Source organism: Callospermophilus lateralis, chromosome 3 (genome assembly GCF_048772815.1).
Source record: "Callospermophilus lateralis isolate mCalLat2 chromosome 3, mCalLat2.hap1, whole genome shotgun sequence".
Lineage (NCBI taxonomy): Eukaryota > Metazoa > Chordata > Mammalia > Rodentia > Sciuridae > Callospermophilus > Callospermophilus lateralis.
The window spans coordinates 158,732,332-158,753,566 of record NC_135307.1 but is presented as its reverse complement, the minus strand read 5'-3'; the positions used below and the strand labels follow the sequence as shown (position 1 = coordinate 158,753,566).

Genomic DNA, 21,235 nt, shown 5'->3' with positions numbered 1-21,235 from the left:
TAGGAAAGGTAGCAGAATACAACAGTTACTATTATGGCATTATGTAAAAATGTGGATGTGTAACCGATGTGATTCTGCAATCTTTGTAATGTTTTGAATAACCAATAAAAATAAATAAATAATTAATTAATTTAAAAAAAGAAATATTCACATAATGAAACATCCTACGAATGTTGAATTGATATAGACAGTTATGATAAAATGATATAGAAGAAAAAGTAGGCCCTAATCTTCATCATGTGGGGCTAGGCCCCAACTTCCTTAATAAGATGCCTATAGCACAATAATTAAAACCAAGAATCAACAAATGGGATGGATTCAAACTAAAAAGTTTTTTTCTCAGCAAAAGAAATAATCTGTGAGGTGAACAGGGAGCCTACATCCTGGGAACAAATTTTTACCCCTCATACATCAGATAGAGCTCTAATCTCTAGGGTATATAAGGAGCTCAACAAGTTAAGCACCAAAAAACTAAATAATCCCATCAATAAATGGGTCAAGGACCTAAACAGACACTTCTCAGAAGAAGATATACAATCAATCAAGAAATATACGAAAAAAATGCTTATCATCTCTGGAAATCAGAGAAATGCAAATCAAAACTACTCTAAGATACCATCTCACCCCAGTAAGAATGGCAGCCATTATGAAGACAAACAACAACAAGTGTTGGCGACCATGTGGGGAAAAAGGTACACTATACACTGCTGGTGGGACTGCAAATCAGTGCAGCCAATTTGGAAAGCAGTATGGAGATTCCTTGGAAAGATGGGAATGGAACCACCATTTGACCCAGCTATTCCTCTTCTTGGACTATACCCAAAGGATCTAAAAACAGCATACTACAGGGACACAGTCACATCAATGTTTATAGCAGCACAATTCACAATAGCTAAACTGTGAAGCCAACCTAGATGTCCTTCAGTGGATGAATGGATAAAAAAATGTGGCATTTATACACAATGGAATATTACTCATCACTAAAAAAGAATAAGATCATGGCATTTGCAGGGAAATGGATGGCATTAGAGCAAATTATGCTAAGTAAAGTTAGCCAATCCCAAAAAAACAAATGCCAAATGTTTTCTCTAAGTGGGGTGACTCAAAGTGGGGTAGGGAGGGAGAGCATGGGAGGAAAATTACCTGTAGATAGGAAACAAGGGTGGGAGGGAAAGGGAGGGAGAAGGGAAATAGCTAGGATGGTGGAAGGAGAGGGTCATCATATACAAAATACATGTATGAAGATGTGAATTTGGTGTCAACATAGTTTATATACAAACAGAGATAAGATAAATGGTGGTTTAAAGGTGTATTAAGAATTGTATGCAAAAAAATAAGAGAGCTCATGTATAATGGCATAATTTGGTGTCAACATACTTTATATACAGAGTTTCGGATAATTATGAATGTAATGCACTCCACTATTGTCATGTATGTAAGAAATAAATTAAAAAAGAAAAAACAGTTAAGAAAGAAAAATAAATATTAAAGGCCAAAAATTCTTAGAAGTCCAGTATAAACACATCTTGGTAAAAAGGGTAAAATGCAAATATGCATATTTACATAGCATATGAACATATCTGCATCTTTCTAAATATCTATAAATAAATAGTGGAATAGCCAGGGGTATAGGTTAGAAAATACAGCACTATCTTAACTTTGCAGTAATTTCTTTTTGCTTTCTTGTGATTTCTAATTTGCTTATGATGGACACATTAAAGTTAATAATCCCTCATCCATCCTCTCCCCCTGACCACTGGTGACTACAGACCATCTTCAAAACTGAGGTCCTTCCATGGTTGCCAATGTCAGTGTTGGTCCTGATGCCATCCAAACCTGACCTCAGGCAGTGACACTCTTTGGACAAAGCTCCCTAGGCAGCTTACCAAATATAGGTCTGACCCTGACTTCTGATATTTTTTTTTTCATCTAACAAGGCTTGAGACCTAGGTGTTTCTTCTCTTCAAATTTAATTATTCAAATTTATCCATTTAAATGGGCTCACTACTGGTTATTGCTTAGAGGAGGCTAATGTGCCAGTAAAATATCTTTTATTTTCAAGACTGAAATGAACTTGGAATGTATCTAATTTTGCTTCAAGCACTTTCAAGAAGCTGTGAAAGCTTCCACACCCTGCCAAATTAGCTGCCTGTTTGCAGTCTCAGAGCAAGGCAGAGGAGGCCCGAGCAGTCAGCTTGGTTTCTTCTTAAAGATGCTGTGCCAGCTGAGAAAGAATGTTTCCCCTGCAAGGAAATTATTTGCTGGCAAAGACCCTGGCTTGGCACTTCTCCAAAGTGGAGCTAACTCCCAAAGGAAGCCACCAGGCTGCTTTGCCCCATCCAAAGATTCCCTGGCACTAAGTACCACGCATGTGTGTGTACAAATCGGTTTCCAGGCAGCTTGAGATACAGGCCAGCAGTAAGTTCCAAAACTATGTTAGAAACGATATGCCCAACTTTATATGCCCAGCTGGAAGGATAAAATATTCTTGGGTAGCAAGGACTTTACTTTTAAAACCTTCAAATCTTACTGTTTCAGAGTATATATTTTTTAAGACATGGGTAACTTGGAAAATTAATAGGTTGCCTGTTGAACAAAGAAAAAATGTTGCTTTGAAGAAAAGTTGAATTTTACTGGATATAATAATTTGCAAACCAGCTATAATTCTTTTGGAGAGCTTTGCTCTGGAAAGAATCCAATATTTTTTTATTTCATTGTAAAAAAAATAAATACTTGGGCCTACAAAACAGCAAAGAAACCAAGAGATACGTTGATCTGTAATCATCAAGATAGCCACCAAACATATAGGAAGTACTCATAAAGATGGGTGAGTACATGATCAATCTGAAGTATGAGGCACTTGGAGACTAATGAGCAGACACATCCTTTAGACTGAGGGGTCATCTGCTGGCCAAAACCTACAGCAGAAGGAATATGTAAGTGCCTACTAAACGAGAATCTCTCTTTGTGCACAATTCAAAGATGTAATAAGGTGCTGTTCCAACCTTCAAGAAACCTACAACAATTAAATGCACAAGTATACATTAAATAAATTTGGAAAGAGTTATAATAAAGCATTGTTCTTGTTTAGATATGAGGTGTCCCCCTAAAGCTCCAAAGTAATGCAGTAATATTTTGACATGAAGTCACTAGATTGTGAGAGAGGTAACCTTATCAGTCTCCCTCAGTGTGAATGGACTTACTGGGTGGTAACTCTAGGGAGACAGAATGTGGTTGAAATAGGTGGAAAAATAGGGTATGCCCTGGAAGGGTGCATCTTCCATGTGGCCCATTTCTCTTTCTCTGCTTCCTGGCTGCCATGAGCTGAGAAGCCTTCTTCCACTGTTCCTTCAGCCATGATACTACACCTTACCTTGGGCCCAGAGTAATATAACCAATCGCTCATGGACTGAAACTCTAAAACCATGAGCCCAGAATGAACTTTTCTACTTTCAATTGTTGTCATCAGGTATTTTGGTCATAGTGATGAAAATCTGACTAACATAGGTATGTACAGATGCCTGCTAAAGAGGAAGCATTTAGCTCAAACTGAGTATGCACAGAAAGCTTCCTGAGGATACAATTCCTATATTCAACTTAAATGATGAAAACTAGCCAAAGAAAGAGGATGTAAGGGTTTTATATATGGGTTTATAGACACAGAATCCTGGAGAGAGATGCAAAGAAGCAAGTTCAAGGTAGAAAGTGACAGAAGACCATGTTGGAGAGCAAAATGAAAGATGATGACACTGGGACTTTTCACCCTGTAGAGACTAAGGGTCTAGGCCAGATGCTGGGAAGAGAAAGGAGTCAGAATGAAGGGCTAAGGAGGCATAATGATTTCCACCTTTAGGCTCAGGTTGGAAGAGAATTCCAGAGGCAGGCCGTGAGCCTTCCAGAGAAGCCAGAAATCACTGAGAGGTAAAAGACAGATAGAACCCTGGAATATGTGCCACTGCTCCTCAGGAATGGACCATATGGATCATTTAACTACAACAACAACAAATTATCCTACATGTTCTTCCACAGCAATGAGCAGCAAAATTATCAAGCATGAAAAGGTCCCATAGATCTGCTCAGGATGGAAGTAAGGCAGTAAGTAAGCTAGAAAGATAGTCCCCTTGTGGAGTCAATTTGGTAAAAAAAAGAAAAAAAAAGAAAAAAGAATTCCCAAGGGATGGAGTGAGTAATGACTGCTCTCAAATGATACAAAAGAAGGCTGGTACTCAGAAATCTGGGGAAAGAAGAGACCTGTGAAAACTCAAGAAGAGACCTAGCATCTTTAGAAAAAAGTAGGCAGGAGGGCTTACCACCAAGGTCGAGGAGAGGGAAGAGGAGTGGGGTGTATGTCTGAATGTTGGGGTTTAGAGGGATAAGGAAGAGCTAACATTCAATAAGCATCAACTTTTTTCTATGTAATAATTAAGTAAAGACTAGAAGCTAGTTTGAGGGAAGGAAGGAGTCTTAAAAGCAGCCCTGAACCAAGACTGTTATAACAAGAGGTGCCCCATCAATTCCTTAAATTCCTGTTTGTTAAAACTGATTGTAGAGCTTGGTGTGGTAATGCACATCTGTAATTCTAGCAGCTCAAGAAGCTGAAGCAGGAGGATCTCGAGTTTAAAGGCAGCCTTAGCAAAAGCGAGACACTAAGCAACTCAGTGAGACCCTGTCTCTAAATAAAATACAAAATAGAAGAGACTCCAAACCCTGCATTTATCACCAGGGCTTGTCACTGGTGATTTAATAAAGTGAAATGTGGAGGACTGTGTAAAGACCTGATGCCCTGTGAGGTGAACCAGCGTAGTGAGAAGCAGAGCTTAATGGAGCAGGTTGAACTGAACAGCTTCCTTTACTTCAAAGACCCCCAGAGTAATTAAAATTTGGCATGTGCAAAGACACTGTCATTGCTGTCCTAATTTCTGACAGAATTTATTTACATAGGTCTTTCCTCCATACTGAATTATGCTCAAAGGTGACTAAGTCTATCTTCTTCAGTCAAGCCCCAGCACAAGGTTGGACAAAGGACAGGTCCTTCAACACCAGCAGCATGACTGAGGTAAAAGTGGTAGAGCAATGACCATCTGCGGTACTCAAACTGCATTCATCCTGCAAGCCAAGGAAGAATGTTTCTGAGAGGCCACACAGAGACCTTTTCCCACAGAGTGCCTGATTGCTAACAGAATATTCAAATGCATAGGCACTTACAGTAGGAAGTTCAAGGGCCCAGTTCTTCAACGTTGTTCTCATTAAATTTTTTAAAAAATACCTTTATTTATTTATTTTTTATGTGATGCTGAGGATCAAACCCTGGGCCTTGCACATTCTAGGCCAGTGCTCTACCACTAAGCCACAACCCCAACCTATTCTCATTATCTTTCATGCCTCCTTATAACCTGTTCCTACTTTTTCATATTTGTTTTTCAGCTAAATAGCATGTACCATCCAATCAATTATTTAAGGCCAAAACTGGAAGTCAATGATCTTTTGTTTCATTATGTGCCATACTCAACAAATCATCCAGGACCCATGACTGCTTGCCCTACAGCCTACCCTTATCCTAGGTTCTGTTCTTTGCTGCCTCAGTTCAAGCCCTCACCTCCAGCATCCTTGATGGTGCTCCTCCAGTGGCCTTATCACTCACCCATCAGAAAAACTCTTTCCATGCAAAGTTGCTCATGCTGCCCCTTGTCTATAAACACATCCTGGAACCCTCCCATTGACTGGGTTTTAAATATGCAAATGGACTGGCTGAAATAATCCCAAAATCCATCCATATTAGATTTACATTCATAAGATATTTACTGTACTTAGTGGAGGAACTGGATTTTGAGATAGTCTTTCTAAATTTCTAAACACTATTTCAAAATTGGACATTCTTCAGAAAATAAAAGGAAAAAAAGATTGAAGAAAAACCACAATAAGATACCAACACAGATCTATTAGGGTGGCTTTTTATCAAAAAACCAGAAAATTATAATAGTTGGTAAAGATGTGGAAAAACTGGAACCCTTAGGCACTGTTGGTGAAAATGTAAAATGGTGCATCTGCTATAGAAAATAGTATGATAGTTTCCTGAAAAATTAAAAAGAGAAATATCATATGATCCAACAATTCCACTTTTGAGCATAAGTTCAAAAGAACTGAAAACAAAGACTCAAGTAGAAATTTATACATGCATGTTCACATCAGTATTACAATAGCCCAAAGCAGGATATGACCTGTGTCTATAAAAAGATGAAGGGATAAACAAAATGTGCATACATATAATAGAATATTATTTGGCCATAAAAGAGAAGGAAATTGTGACATGTCAATGTGGATCGGACAAATACCACATAGTTCCACTCTTATGAAGTACCTAACATTGTCAAAGTCATGAAGACAAAAGGTAAAAAAATGGCTATCAGCAGCTGCATTAGGAGGGAATGAAAGTTTTAATTTAACTGGCACAGAGTTCCATTTGCAAGATAAGAACTGTCCTAGTCACTGGTTGCACAGTAATGTCAATGTACATAACACTGCAGTACTATACACTTAAAAATGGTTACAAGGGTAAACTTGATATTAAATGCATTCTACCACACTAAAAATAACATGAAGAAATTAGTTACCAAATGCACCTGAGTAGACAGAAAATAATTCTGTTGTGTTTTGGACGATGTATTCTAATCATTATCACAGATTCTGAGCATGCTTTAAAAATAATCTAACCAGAACTTATAAAAATAGTTCACATACACAATACCATGTACATGCCCGAGGAGCCTTAGCTGCACTTTCACTTCTACTTCTAATTCACATTGCCCAAATGCAAAGGCACATTTTCCCTAAAGTAGCTCTGTTCACTTATCAAAGCAAACTACAAATATCAGTGCTTAGCCTTCAGAGTTTCCCTCAGCTAATGCATCACCCCATGGATTCTTTTTAACTTCTCCTAACCTCAACAAGTCTTTCCCAGCATTCATCTGAGATATTCATGCAATTTTCCTCACCCAGAATATCTTCTCTCCAGTCTACCTCTCCTGTATGGGTCCAGCAAAGGACTCACTTCACTTGTGAATCTTGGAGGCAATTCTCCAGCAGAACTGAGGAAACTTATTTTGGGTCCACAAGGGGTAGGTATAAAGGGTTAAGTGTCTTCTTTTTGTTTTCCAAGAAAGACATTACTATAGGCTTGGAACATCTTTATGTCCTCAACCATGGAGAAAAAGGCACCAGACCACAGGATTTAGAGCCCCTTTTACTTAAGGCTCTCTATAACTCTGCCAACCCCCTCCATGGTGCACCCTACTCTTGACAAGGTTTTCCAGTAATTTACCACAGGCTAGGAATTGCTATACCATTGAGAATGAACTGAACAAGACTGAAATTAGAGAAGATGTTGTAATAGAAAAATTACCTGGCTTCCACAAACATTGAGGACAAATAGGTTCTTGGGACTTAGGCTTATCACACAGATTCCATGATGGAATTATGTAGGTGATGTTGATATCAATAAGGATTCCTACTGGAAACCAGATAGCCTCTGGCTTTCTACGAAACCCACTTCATCGTGGCATGGCTACCCAAAGTGAACATGGAACTGGGAGGAGAACCCTTTCCTAGGCACTTCCACTTGGATCATTCCCTTCCTACCAGACTTCCAAGAGAACAGGCCTCTAACTCCACTGTTGGGCCCTGAATCACATGCTATCTTGCTTTCATTTTGAATGGCTTCACATGCATATGTCCATCTTCCCAGGCACAGGGAATACTTTAAATTGTCAGCATACAATAAACCCTTAATAAACACATGCTGATTTCTTGAAGCATCTAAGTTCTACATTCCCATCTTGAGAAAGGAGCCCACTCTTGTTTCCAAGCAGCTTATTAGCTGAATTTAAACAACTATTTAGCTAGGGCCCAAATGCTATCCATATTTCTTTCAATGTTCTAGTTTATTGCATGGTGCTTAAGTTTAGGCTGAGGATATTTATGCCAGTAACATCAGAAAAAGGCATAAACAGCATGACTATCACTTTAATTCTGCTTTGTTTTGCAGAGTTGCTGGAGCTGACAACTTCACAACAAGGTGTCTGCTTCCCATAAATCAGAGTAGGCAATTTTTCTCCAATTATATTTTAATTCATGGATAATCATTCTCCATAGCAGGTGGCAAGTAGAAGGGGGCTGGAAGCCAGGGAGAAAGAAGGTATGATAAAGTATTAAATAATTTTTATTTGAATTTGTACCAGCAAGTATTGTAGGAATAGCAGAGACAAAATGCATCTGGTAACAGAACCCAGGTGAACAGAATGCATTAAGTGAATATTGGATGCATCCAGAATCATCTCCTCAGCCAAATGTAGTTCAGTCTAAAACAGATCGTTTCTCACTTAGATTCTCTGATTGCCTAATTCTTCATTTCATCATAAAGCCCTCCTTCCACCTTTTGCTTGGGGATTCTGAACATGAACTTAAGATTGTTCTAAGAACTGCACTGTCATCTAGAACTTGATCTACACCATAAAAAAAAAAAAAATGCTTTCCTTTACCTAATGTGTCTTGTTCCAATATTTGGAACACCCATGTACAGAGAAATTAATTAAACAAACCTTAAAAGGACCCATATGTCTTACTAAAATTGTACTCCTAATCTGTTTGCCAAATTTTTATTAACCACATTATGTGACAGACACTTTAAAGTACAGAAATGAGTAAGACACAAGATCTTGCACTCAAAAAGCTTCCGACTAATAGGAAAATCACTTACACAAGCAGAATTCTTATCCAATTGCCAGCTCCAGCCCATCCTCCCTGCCTGCTCCATCTCAGGACAGCATGCACCACCTGCCCTGGTGGTTTATACCTATACCTGGATATCACCTTTGATTCTATGATCTCATGTTGCTCCATCCTGATGGCTAAACTCTGATCCAAGCCACCATTATCTTTCATTTGGCTTAAGGAAACAGCTTTCCAAATGATCTCCCACTTGTATACTACATTCTCTAAGAGATATACACTCTAATTTTTATAGTAAATACACCTTTAGGCTCCTCCCTTAATTAAATCTCTCCAGTGCCAGTGCCCTTAGAAAACTGACTCCTCCCAGTAGCCTAATGGTCCTTCATTAGCTGGTGCTTGACTACCCCCCAACCTCACCTTGTACCTCTCTTCTTGCTTACTAAATCCCACTTACTAGACCCTCTTTCCCCTTCTTACTTCAAAGTCACTGTACTCGCCTTCTTCTCTGCCTGGAACATTCTCCATTTCCTTCTTTCTTTTATAATTATCATTTCACTTTACTCAGGTCTTAGATCAAATGTCCTGGAAGGAGTGAGAACCTTTGAGCATATGGCTTAGCTCTGTGAGAAATGTCCATTCCTCAGGAAGCCTTCCCTGACCACTCCACAAACACTGCCCCAGGACATGCCATTTCATTTTACTTTCAGTATTTTTTTTTCAATTACCTGTTAATTGTTTCTGTTCTCTGACTAGCATGGAAACTGGTCTTGCCAGTACCACCGTCTTAGAATCACACTTGGTTCCCAGGAGGCACTCTGAAAAGGGTTTGCTGACATATGAATGGACATTACAAAGAAGAATGAAATGAGGACAACAGAAATGCAGCAAGGTAGCATAATAAGGGGCATTTATTTTGGCTAGGAGGAGAAAAGTTGGGAAAAACTTCCAGAGGAGAAATCATTTGTATGGTGCCTTGGAGGATGAGTAGGTAGCAAAAAAAAAAGCATCTCAGGCTCTGAAACTTACAAAGGAAAAGCTCCAAAGGATTTGAGGGCATGTCTGAGCAATAAAAACCATTTCTAACGTGGCCCAGAACATATGGAGGGAGGTACTGAGAGAGTTACACAGATGATGAACCACCTCAATGGCAAGGTGTCAAAACTTTATTATTCAGACAATGAAAAGACCTGAGGATGAAACTGGTACACTCCAAAATGCCTTTTATAAATACTAAGAAAAACTGCTTGAATTTAAAAACAAATAACAAAAAATGGCATTACTTTTAAGAAGACTATATATTCTCCTGCATTATGGGGAGGGAAAAGGACTTCAATCCCATGTGTAAATGAAAAAGAAGGAGGAGCTCAAGACACAGTGAGCCTGTGTCTCAGATGAAAGGCTGAGTACAGAATACTTTTTGGTTTTCAAGGCATAAATAGCCACATTACATTTCCAGATGGTTTCAAGTTAAAAGGTGTCACTGGTGCTTGGGATAAGAAAGGTGGGATGTGGACTTCAGGATTAACTGGATCTTAGGCTCAGCAATCACACTTCATATCACAGAACAATCTGATTAGAAAAACAGTATTTAAGAGAAGGGAAGCATACTATTTAAACTGAAAATAACCTAAAGACCTGCATACTTTATTAAATAACATACACAAATGAATGATTCAATCCTAGTCACTATTTTATCAACAGGAAGTTGCTAAAACCACTGTAAGGGAATTAAGAACCTATGACAAAATATGATTTCTGTGCCTACCCCCTTTATTTTGGTGATGCTAGGTCTCGAACCCAAGACCTTGTGCATGTTTGGCAAGATCCCTACCACTGAACTCCATCCCCAGTTCATAAAATATACTTTGTGAACTACTGACTATTCAGTTGGGCTGAGAGTTCTCACATCTCAGGGGTCTCATTAATAGGATTTATCTCAGAAAAGAATTGTTTAATGAGCCCAACTTTCCTCATAACACATGGCACAAGATAGAGAGGATGAATGATAAAGACAAAGGCAGATACAAGGGAGTGAACTGCTTGTGCTTCTACAAGTCTGAAGACACACTGTTGGACCAGTTGGCTTTTCTCTTTATTTCTCCTTTAACAAGGCGTAGGATCTGGGCATCAGCCCACTAGCCTATAAAAGGAGAAACCCAGAACTATGATCAAAGGTCTCTCCTGTGATGCTGACAAAATTCCTTGTAGGTATCTGCTTTCCACAAACCAGCGTGCTGACCCAATCTGAAGGAATGAGGACCTTTGAGCATATGGCTTAGCTCTGTGAGAAATGCTGAGTCAGAGGGTAAGAGGCCACGGAATTGGGCCCCAACCACAGTAAGTGGTAATGTGCTGCTGGAGTTAGAGACACCTGGATGCATACACCATAGCTCTAAATGAAAGTATGAGTGAACAAATGTATGCAAATTTCCCCAAATGTCACAGGAAAATAGCTGGCAAAAGAGAATGGATACAAGGTGCTTAATACAGTGGCTGGATGTAGTAAACACTAAACAATCAACAGTTCTAAAAGATGTTGTTCTTGTCAGTTGTATATACTTATTAATTCTATTATTTTATGTGAAGTTCTCTGGGGAAGAAAGATAAAATCATGCAGCCTCACCAAACTGGAAGGACCCTAAAAGTCCCTTCATCCAGTTTCCTATTTTCAGGTATTTTTGTCATCACTGACTGTCACTTTCCTGATAAAGTCAACAGGAACTTGAGCAAATAGGCTGACCACTCAAGTCACCATTAACCCCCTTTAAAATAGTCTTGTGTTCTCCATGATCCCCTAGTGTTTGAAAGTATTTCCTGGGCACTATATTAGATGCCCTAAGAGTTAAGGCTGCCTCTGTTATTTCAAATAACTTACAAAACAAGATGAAAGTGTATAAGCCAAAGGGATCATGTGCTGAGTAATCAAAGTGCCAACTCTAAAATAGTAGACAGTTATGAAAATGATAATAAAGCTCATAATAACCCTTGCTAATGCATATTGTGTTGTTAAGCAAAAAATCAGAAAAAAATTCTATTTATGTTGTAATTATAGCTAAGTAAAAGTGTGTGTGTGTGTGTGTGTGTGTGTGTGTGTGTGTATAGCAAGGGCTAGGAAGCAACTTGAAAAATGACTACAGCTAATGTGCTAAGGAGGTGCTGTTGCAGAAGTGTAAGTTTCATCTCGTGACTATAATGGAGCTGGCAAGGTGAACACCACAGCAGAGACAATCACAGGGAAGAAGGCTGTCCACTTACCCAGGGTTATACAGCATGACTGCGGACAGGTTCTCACAGGACTTTGAGAGGTCGGTCATGGACAAGCTGAAGGAGGACAGAAGGCCACTCTAAGAGCAGACACAGGGCAGAGTGGTTACCTTAGCAAGGAAGAGAAGGCCAGTGCTGTGGACTCACTGCTTCCAACTTGTAAGAGACAATGAGATGCACATGCTCCTGTTAGCATGCACAACAACTGCTCTATCTGAGGACAGCAGATCTGGAACCTTCAGGCCCTAGTTTAACCTCAAACCAAATCCTGAGTGAGACGTACACAGGAGCCTGACATTCCAGTATAGAGGACATTCACCAGGAATTGCACAACCCAGATGGTCTCCTTTGAAGATTTTTAAAGTTAAAGTGGAGGAAAGAGGTCACAACCTCTTTGCCATCCTTCTCCCACGCAGCCAGCATCACCCATTATTAGTGGCACTCACAATTATAGAATGATAAAGACCAGGGAGGCAGAGGTAAGGAAAAACCAAAAAGGTGAGAGTGAGACCTATTTTCTTCCATGGAAAGCCACTGGCAAACAGGCTTTCTTTCCTCTGTTTCTCTAAGTTTATACCAAAAGAACCCTCAAGAGTGACTCTAGACTGGAACAGAAAAGAGGATTCAGAAGTGGGGCTATGGCTTAGTGGTATAGCACTTCCCTAGCATGTATGAGGCACTGGGTTTGATTCTCAGCACAGCATATAAATAAAATAAGTAAATAAATAAAGATCCATCAATAACTAAAAAGAAATTAAAAAAAAAAAAAAAAGAAAGAAAGAAAAGAGGTTTCAGTGGCCAGACCAGCAGCCTGGGGAAGGCTAGGGTCTATAGCTCTGTCCTCCATTCCCATCTTTGGTGAGTGCAACCCCAGGCAGTCCTTCTAGAAGAAGGCTGAGATGAGAGGCTATGTAACTTGATGGTTGAGGCAAAGGCCTCAGACTAGTTTCCTCATGTGGTGGCCTCAGAGCAAGTTAGAGAAAGTAAATCTCAGTCCAGTTTTTCCGCTTAGTTCTCTGTAACATGGGCACAATAACATTTGCTGTGCAGATAAAGTAATAGAATATACCCAGGATATAAGCATAGTTCCTGGCTTAGAAATGTTGGCTGGGGTCTTTACTGTCTTCATCAGTCTAAGGACCAGCCATGACATCCCTAGCAGATTTCCTTCCCTCCCATCTCTTCTCTTCTTTCTTAGGTCCTCAGCTCACACCCCCAACCCCATTCAGCAATTAAAGCACCCTCTGGATGGCCCTTTCTAAGCAAGTTAAAGTCCCTCCCCAATGTCCTAAACTCCTTCCTGCTCTACTTCACACCTCAGTTAAAAACCTAATTTACTGTGGCTGATTTGGGATTTGATGAAAAGGATTCCAATATTGGGTTAATTTCTAAGACAGATGTGATAAGTGAAAGTCATTCTTCATTAATACAAAATGATACCCAGTTCCTTCGGGGGAGGGGGAGAGGCTGAAGAGAAAGAGCTGTAAAGAGCAGGTTCTCTTTGTCAGCCTGGATTCCACTTGCTTGGTCTCCTGCTCCAACACCCCATTATCTGCCTGGAAGCCAACAGTCTAGAGTCTATCTAGGCTATAGAACTTCCTCTCAAGAGGTTCTGTATTTCAGAAAATTAAACTATTGGAACTACAGTGAACACCTTCACTCCCATGCCAGGTCAGAGGCTCCCTCCTAGAGACTTTATACCCTCACCTTTCTCTTCTCCCGGAGCTTGGCAGCTTCCTTTGGATGGTTAAAACGAAACATATTGGTCCTTCCCAAGAGTATCACAGCACCTGAAAACACACAAAAATACTGATGCATTTATAATAAGCAATGTGGTCAGCTGCAAGAAATGTAATTTTCAGTGTATTATAAAATAATCAGGGAAAGTATTAGTCACCAAAGTCCACAAGTAAGTTTATTTATGTGTGTGTGTGTGTGTGTGTGTGTGTGTGTGTGTGTGTGTATGTTATTGGAGATTTAACCCAGGGGCACTCCACCACTGAGCTATATAAACCCCTAACCCTTCTTTACTTTTAAGACAATGTGTTGCTAAATTATTGAGGCTGACCTCCAATTTGGATCCTTCCACCTCAACTTCCCAAGTCTCTGAGATTATAGGTGTGTGCCACCTTGCCAGGCGCACATGTTAATTTTAAACCAGGAAAAACTTTATTTTTACAGGTGGATATCTAAATACTTATAATAACCAAGGCAAAAGTGACAAATGTAAGCATTACAACCTATGATAAGATTTTAAACTTAATATATAGACAATTCTACTTTTGATAGTTTGAAAGCAGAACAAAAAACAGTTCTTAAAAGAGGTTTAACATCAAGCAAACATATGGTCACAAATTTAAAAAAAAATGTTTACTCATGATATGAGCAGAAATCTCAAAGCAAAGGGCTTTCAAAAGAAATCATAGGCAGAGTACAGGTAACTAATACTAACATCTCCCTCAGAATTTGGTTTTATGGTCTATTTTGGTTTGTATGACACTATTTTCTGTCAAAACCCCATTAAAATTTAGGTGGCCACATTAGACACTCAAGAAAAATTCCTTTTGACAACTAGAGTCCTCCTTATTTAGAAAACAACTGCTCAGCAAGCAAAAAAATTTAAGGAAAATGCACAAGGATAAAAAGTTATAGGTAAGCATGCGGGTGGATTTCAACTTGATCAAGCAAAAACCCTTTCTTTTCTTTTTTGTGGGGAGGAGGCGAGTACTAGGGATTAATATCAAGGGCACTCAACCACTGAGCCACATCCCCAGCCCTATTTTTGTATTTTATTTATAGACAGGGTCTCACTGAGTTGCGTAGTGCCTCACTGTTGCTGAGGCTGGCTTTGAACTTTTGATCCTATTGCCTCAGCCTCCCAAGCTGCTGGGATTACAGGTATGTGTCACTGCATGAGAGACAAGCAAAAACCCTTTCTAAAGTCAGGACTGTTCAATGTAGCAAAGGAGTCATGCAGGGTAGTGAGCTCCATGTCATTGGAGGTGTTTAAGAGAAGTGATCCTACAGAAGACATTTACAATCCTATTTGGTCCCATACATGCCTGCATGTCCATAACACCTCAGAACATGCCCCATGTTCAAACTAGTCTTGAGGGGGGACTTATTTGTGAAGACCAGATACACACAATGAAGAAAGTCAACCATGAAGGATGATGAGTATGAGTGTGTGGTTATGTGTGTAACATCAAAGTGACATGTGCAGACTAGAGTAGCTGGTAACAGACCTCTGTACCAAGAACCTAAGCTGAATCTCACTAGATAACCAGAGGCCAAGAGGAGGTGTTCCCTGTGAGGTAATAGCAGAGACAGGCTGAGCCTTAGACTGGAAGATGGCCTGTTATGCTGGGGACAGCAGAGAAAGCCAAGTCCACTCAAAGCACAGGATGTTTGAAATGACAGCAAGAATCGACATTGGATAGAAGAAGCAGAACAGACTATGTATACCACAGGTGCCAAGACAAGAGTTTTCACCAGAAGTCAAGAACTGGTTGACAGCAATAAAACTCAGTCTATAGATAAGCTTTGGGTATCCCCTATAAGATTTCAAAGTCAAACTATTAATTGTCCAAGTTAAAAACTTGGGATTTCACATAAAACTGTGTGTTTCTTTTAGCACTCCTAGGCAAATTAGAAGACATAGTGGATCTTGGCTGTCACTGCACAGAAAACTCTATGGGCTGCTGGTGGCTGTCTCCTTTGGACAAAACACATAACCAGTCTCTTGCTTGGGTCATGTCTTTATCGGGACCCTGCAAGAGATATCATACCCCAAGATATATATTCTGGAGCTTCAGCCAGTGTTGTCTCTCTACCTATTTAATGTACTGTCATACTCTGTATGTCTCAAAGAAGTTTCAAATCCAGTATAGTTAAAACCCAACTGGTTCAGACCATAATCACCTAAGCTAACTGAAAGACTGGTTGTAGTTGTGGTCATTATTTAACAGAAATGGAGTCGGTATGAAAAGGAGAAGGTAGTTTTAGGAGATCCAGAAGGGCAACAGTGGGTAGCATCCGTTCTACAATATACTTACCTCCTCATGTAAAATCACATTTGTATGTTTTCTAATAATGGAAAGGGATCATTAATATTATTAAGAAAGGTGTTTCCCATGCCTTTCACAACTAAGACTAGGTGCTATGGGCGGCAAATAAGTCAAAAGTGAAGCAATGATGTCTCAGGTATATGTATCCTTAATGTTCTTCAGATACATTAGAGATTAATAATGCAATCATATTCCAGGTGTTAATTACATCTAATCCAATTCCTTTTTTTTCCCTGTTAATCAAATGCCCAGCCATGCAAGTTGAAAATTGCTAAAATATGTTAATGGAAAAATAAAATAGCATTTCAGAGGCATATTTCAAATCGCTTTAAATCATTGAAAATAACCTTGCCACCCATGTTATTTGCATGAAATACACATAAAAAACCCTTTAAGGAGTTATAAAAGAAAGCAAAACTACCCATGACAATTCATTATTTCCATCTAAATAATGTGTGTCAATTGTATGGCATGTAAAAGGGGCTCCATTATAAATGGCTTCCTTCTCTTTCCTCCACTGTACATTTTTACTCAACAAACACTGAATTTTAAAATGTGCTTCATTTTTACATGATGCTGGATTCATTTAATCAGTAAATACCTGATGAATGCTTATTGTATGCTAGTCATGGTGCTAAATATTACAGATACAGAGGTAAACAAATCAGAAAATGCCTTGCCCTTGTGGAGCTTAAGTAGAAAATAGGAGAGAGGGATAAATAATCAGATAATTGCATAAATGAATGCAAAACAGCAGCTGAAGAAAAGAAAATATGCTCAGGGAACCAGCAGCAAAAGAGGAGGGGGTTTACTTTAAGGGAGGCTGGGGAAGGATTCCCTGAAGGAAGCAGTGCTCTGAGGATGAGTTAGGGAGAGGGGCATGTGCAAAGGTCCTATGACAGTAAAAAGCAATGATAATGATGAGTGATTAGAAGATAGTCAGATGGCTGTGGCAGAGGGAATAAGGGACATCATTGTGTAAGATAAGGTTTGAGAGAGAAAAAGGGAGACAGTGGAGCACCTCAAACCTTTCAGGATATATAAAGTCTCTTTTGCCCTATGTAGTTGCAATAGAAAGACACTGTAATGGCACATGATTATGTTCGAGTTTTGGAAAGATCATTCTTGCAATTGACTGAAGAATGACCAAAGTGCATGAGAGTAATGTGAACCAAAAAGCTAGGTGACTCTCAGGTTAAAGTGGATGGTACCCTCAGGACTGGGTGACAGCAAAGAAGACAAGTAAACAAATCTGAAAGTTATTTAGGAGACAAAATCAACAGGATTCAATGATGGGCTAGATACAGAGAGGAGAAGGGAGGTGAGGAAGCCGGATCCTGGGTTTTGGACCACATTGCTGGCTGGATGGGGCACCATCTACTGAGACCAGGAATACTGAAAAAGACCAAGACTTGATTGGGAAAAGAGTCATGAGTTTGGCTTGAGACAAAATGAATTTGAGCTGCCTTTAGCAAATGAAAATATAGATCTGAGGCCCTAAAAGAAAGGCCTATCCTATCTACCTACCTACCCATCTGTTAATTATTTACCAAACACCTGTACATGTATGTATGTGCACATTTTTATAAGCATATATACATATATACAAAGATATTAGATATATTAGTGTAAAAACCTAGTGTGTGTGTGCACGTGTGTGTGTGTGTATTTGAGAATTCTTTCTAAGAAACAAAGTCACAGATATGAGAATGTTATTCAAGGAGAAAAGAGGGAGGTAGAAGAAAAGAGGATCTAAAATCAGCACTTGAAGGATGTGGATTTAATAGCCAAGTAGAGAAGGATGAATGTGCAAAAGAGAAGAGAAGAGCTATCAGATAGAGAGAAGGAAACTCTCAGGAGCCAAAGGAAGAAGTGGCTAATGGTTCAGAGTGCTTCTGAGAGGTGGTGTGGTGGCCTTAGTTGGTAGTAGCAAGAAGCCAGAACAAAGGGACTGAGGGGTGAGAGGTAAGGGGTGCAGATCTACCAAGTGCACACAACTCACTGAGAAGTCATAGACAGAAAGATGGAGTTGGTAGTAGTCAAGATCCCCATGGGATTTTTGTTTTTTAAGAAAATTCCTGAGTATACTTAAAAAACAATAAGTGAACCGAAAGAAACAGATGAATGAATGAATGAATGAATGAAAGGACAAATTAATGAGAATGACTAGTGGTATACAATTTCTGCATGAGACCCAGAACATGTGTCTGGCCAAGGACAAGTCACTCCTTAACTTCTCTAGAATTCATCAATCTGAATAACTCCTAAGGTTCCTTCTAGGTCTTAAATTCTTTTTAACTATGAACTGCTTCTTGCTCTGAGATTAATGTGATTAATCATAGCAGATGGACTTTTTGTGATACACTTAATTTGTAATTTTGAAAGCGTATCTAAACCACTTTGAAATATATGATGGCTTCTTTGAGATTACTTCAGAGCTTGTTAAATACCTGAAGACAGACAAATTCCAGATGGTCTTAAAAGTGAATGAAGAGAAAAATGACATTGTAAAAGGAAAATGACATTTCTAAAAAAAAGAAAGAAAAGCTGAATTTATATTTCTGTGAATAAGAATCACTTAATGCTGGTTTCACATGAGATTTTCTTATTTTAATATTTTAAGCAAGCAAAAAAAGTATGTAAATATTTCCTGAGATTTCTAAGGAGTGTAGAGTAATAACTAATGTCACCATTAATTACTCTCCTCTTTAAATTTTAGATGAGATTTTCTAATTCTATTACTGCACAAATACATACCCTTTTTTTCTACTAAATTTTGTCACAGAATATTTTGAATGATGTATGAAACACGTCATTCTGGGTTATAACTGATATACACCTGAAACACTTGGAATCCCTAAAGGCATGTAACAGTGAATTTAGAGGCCACTGCAGCAAGAAAAATGGGTGGCTTTTTGCAATTCTGCTTCAGGGCACCTCATTCTGTATTTTAATTACTTAAGAAAACATTCTCGACACACACAGAGACAAGAGATGACACATCTAAAGTATGCTTGGTGAAAGAGAAGTTTTCATTTTATATGTGACAGTTGGAGAAGCCAGACTTTCTACAGGAACATGGACTTTTCTAAAATGTCGCTGAAGGACAGGTCAGGGTAAGGGAGGATGGGTTAAGTTCTTAGTCAACTGCCTGATTCTAGTAAAAAGAAATTGCTTTTTGTGTAATGACTTTCTTCCAAGTGTCTTTAAAAATGTTTATATTGAAATACATTATGATGATGGCATCACTTGGGAATCCTGATAGTGTAATTTCTAATAACATATTACAATACATAGAACAAATTATAGAATATGCTCTGTGATTTCCAGATACTTATAGCACTGACTTTGTTATTTAAGATACCTGAATTATAGTACTCTTTTTCCCTATTTCAAAAATGTGAAACTAGATGGGGAAGATTAAGATCTGATATAGTGCTTTGCGTAAGAAAAATGCATGTAAATACCCAGTGATTCAAACAGGACACAGAGTGTGGAACTGGGAGGTGTAGGAATGGATGACGGGCATTCTGCATCAGTCTGATACTGCAGCAGGCATCACTATGGAACCATGCCATCAGATCATGAGTTGGCATCTGTGAAGGGTGTAAATGCACAATGACACCTTACCCAAAAGCCACATAAGCCTTCCTTTGTCACCCTCCCTTCAATATTTACAATTCAAATATGGATCTACAATTTCTTGCATTGGATAAACCACCTTGACTCCTGTTTATTCTTAGTAAAGTGAAAATTGCCACAAACTTATATTCTGAGACTCCGGAGGAGAAAGAAAATTGATTTTCAATCTTTGCCACTTATGTTTCTAGCCAAAAAATCAATCCATCAAGAATTACATGATGAACTGTGCACAAGCTGAGTGTAGAGCTTTATGAAACTTCAAGATGCTCCAATCCTCTTGTCAGAGAAAATTTTAGATGTGTGCATGGATGAACAGGGCTTGAATTTTTTTTTTCTTCTTAAAAACTCATGGGACATGTCTCATGTCCTTATTCAAAGAAAATGTGGAAAGTGTATGAAATAATTAAGAGGGCAATTCAAAACAGTGATGATAACAAGAGAAAGATTCCACAGACCTGATGGAAAGCATTAAAATAGCTGGTTACATTATTAATGACTTTTTTTCCATTGGCCCCTAGTAGTCTACATTTTTGTTACAAACAACCCTTTTAACTCACTTTAGGAACAACCTCAACTACTCATTTCTAGCCTTCCACACACTCCAAGCTTTCAACAGCTGTTCCTTCCAAAACAGTTCTTACAAGATGGCCTCCATTGCCTGTCATCCCTAAGCTCTGACAGTTTCTTACCTTTCACTATTGCTCATCTACAAGCTACCCACTGGGCTACACAAATACTACACTGTTCTTCACCTCTTGGCCTATGTTACTCCTTTACTGAAAGGGGAGCACTGACTCCCTTTGGTCTTCCACAGAAAACTCAATACACTTGCGTGTGAGGCCCCATCCTTGGATTCCCACTGCTTCTACTCCTCACGTTGCCCCTTTCCAGTCTCTAATTTCTTCACTACCCTCTTTGGTTGCAGTATATCTGTCAATTTTCACCATATGCCATTATGATAAATGCATTCTTTCACTTTAGAATTTAGCTTGGAGCAAATTTCTCCCTTTTCACAAGTCTAAAGCCACCAGGAAGAGTTTTGGTTCTGTGTAAAATGGAACAAGCACATTGCCCTGTCTCTCCCACTGATTGCATTATATCCTGAATATAATGCATGCAGCAATTATTTGAGGGCCCTGGAAAGTAAATAGTAGCAGGAAGATTGAAGAACAAAAGAATATGAAGCACCATTGAACTGGTAGTGAATTAAATTTTTTCTTAACCCTCCAGTGTTTCTTGGCTTGATTTAAGGGGAAAAAACTCAGAAGTGGTTATTAGTGCAAAATGAAAATTCCATTAGAAGCCCTTTAGCTCAGATTAGAAGAGCAGGCAGAGGGTTGGTCCCTTGGTAGAAAGACCCAGGGAACTGGAAAGTTATTTTGGAAATAGTTAAAAGGGAACTGTTCAAGGAAAGTGATTTTAGAGTTATTCATGAACTGCACTTACCACCAGTAGTACACACATGGATCTGATCCTTGACAGTACAATGAAACTTTGAGAAATGAACTAAGAGACCACTGCTTAGGTCCCACCCT

The 21,235-nt window shown here is 39.0% G+C and overlaps 1 protein-coding gene across 2 annotated transcripts in view; it reads right to left on the bottom strand.

The window, feature by feature from the left end:
* Window positions 1-21,235, bottom strand: part of Kif16b (kinesin family member 16B) — a 280,309-nt gene that overhangs the window by 119,325 nt on the left and 139,749 nt on the right. For both annotated transcript variants that reach the window (XM_076851502.2, XM_076851500.2), the window contains exons 16-17: window positions 13,699-13,781; window positions 11,983-12,071 (exon numbers count right to left, since the gene is read on the bottom strand). In XM_076851502.2, the coding sequence (XP_076707617.2) occupies window positions 11,983-12,071; window positions 13,699-13,781 (172 nt within the window). The remainder of the gene's footprint in view (window positions 1-11,982; window positions 12,072-13,698; window positions 13,782-21,235) is intronic.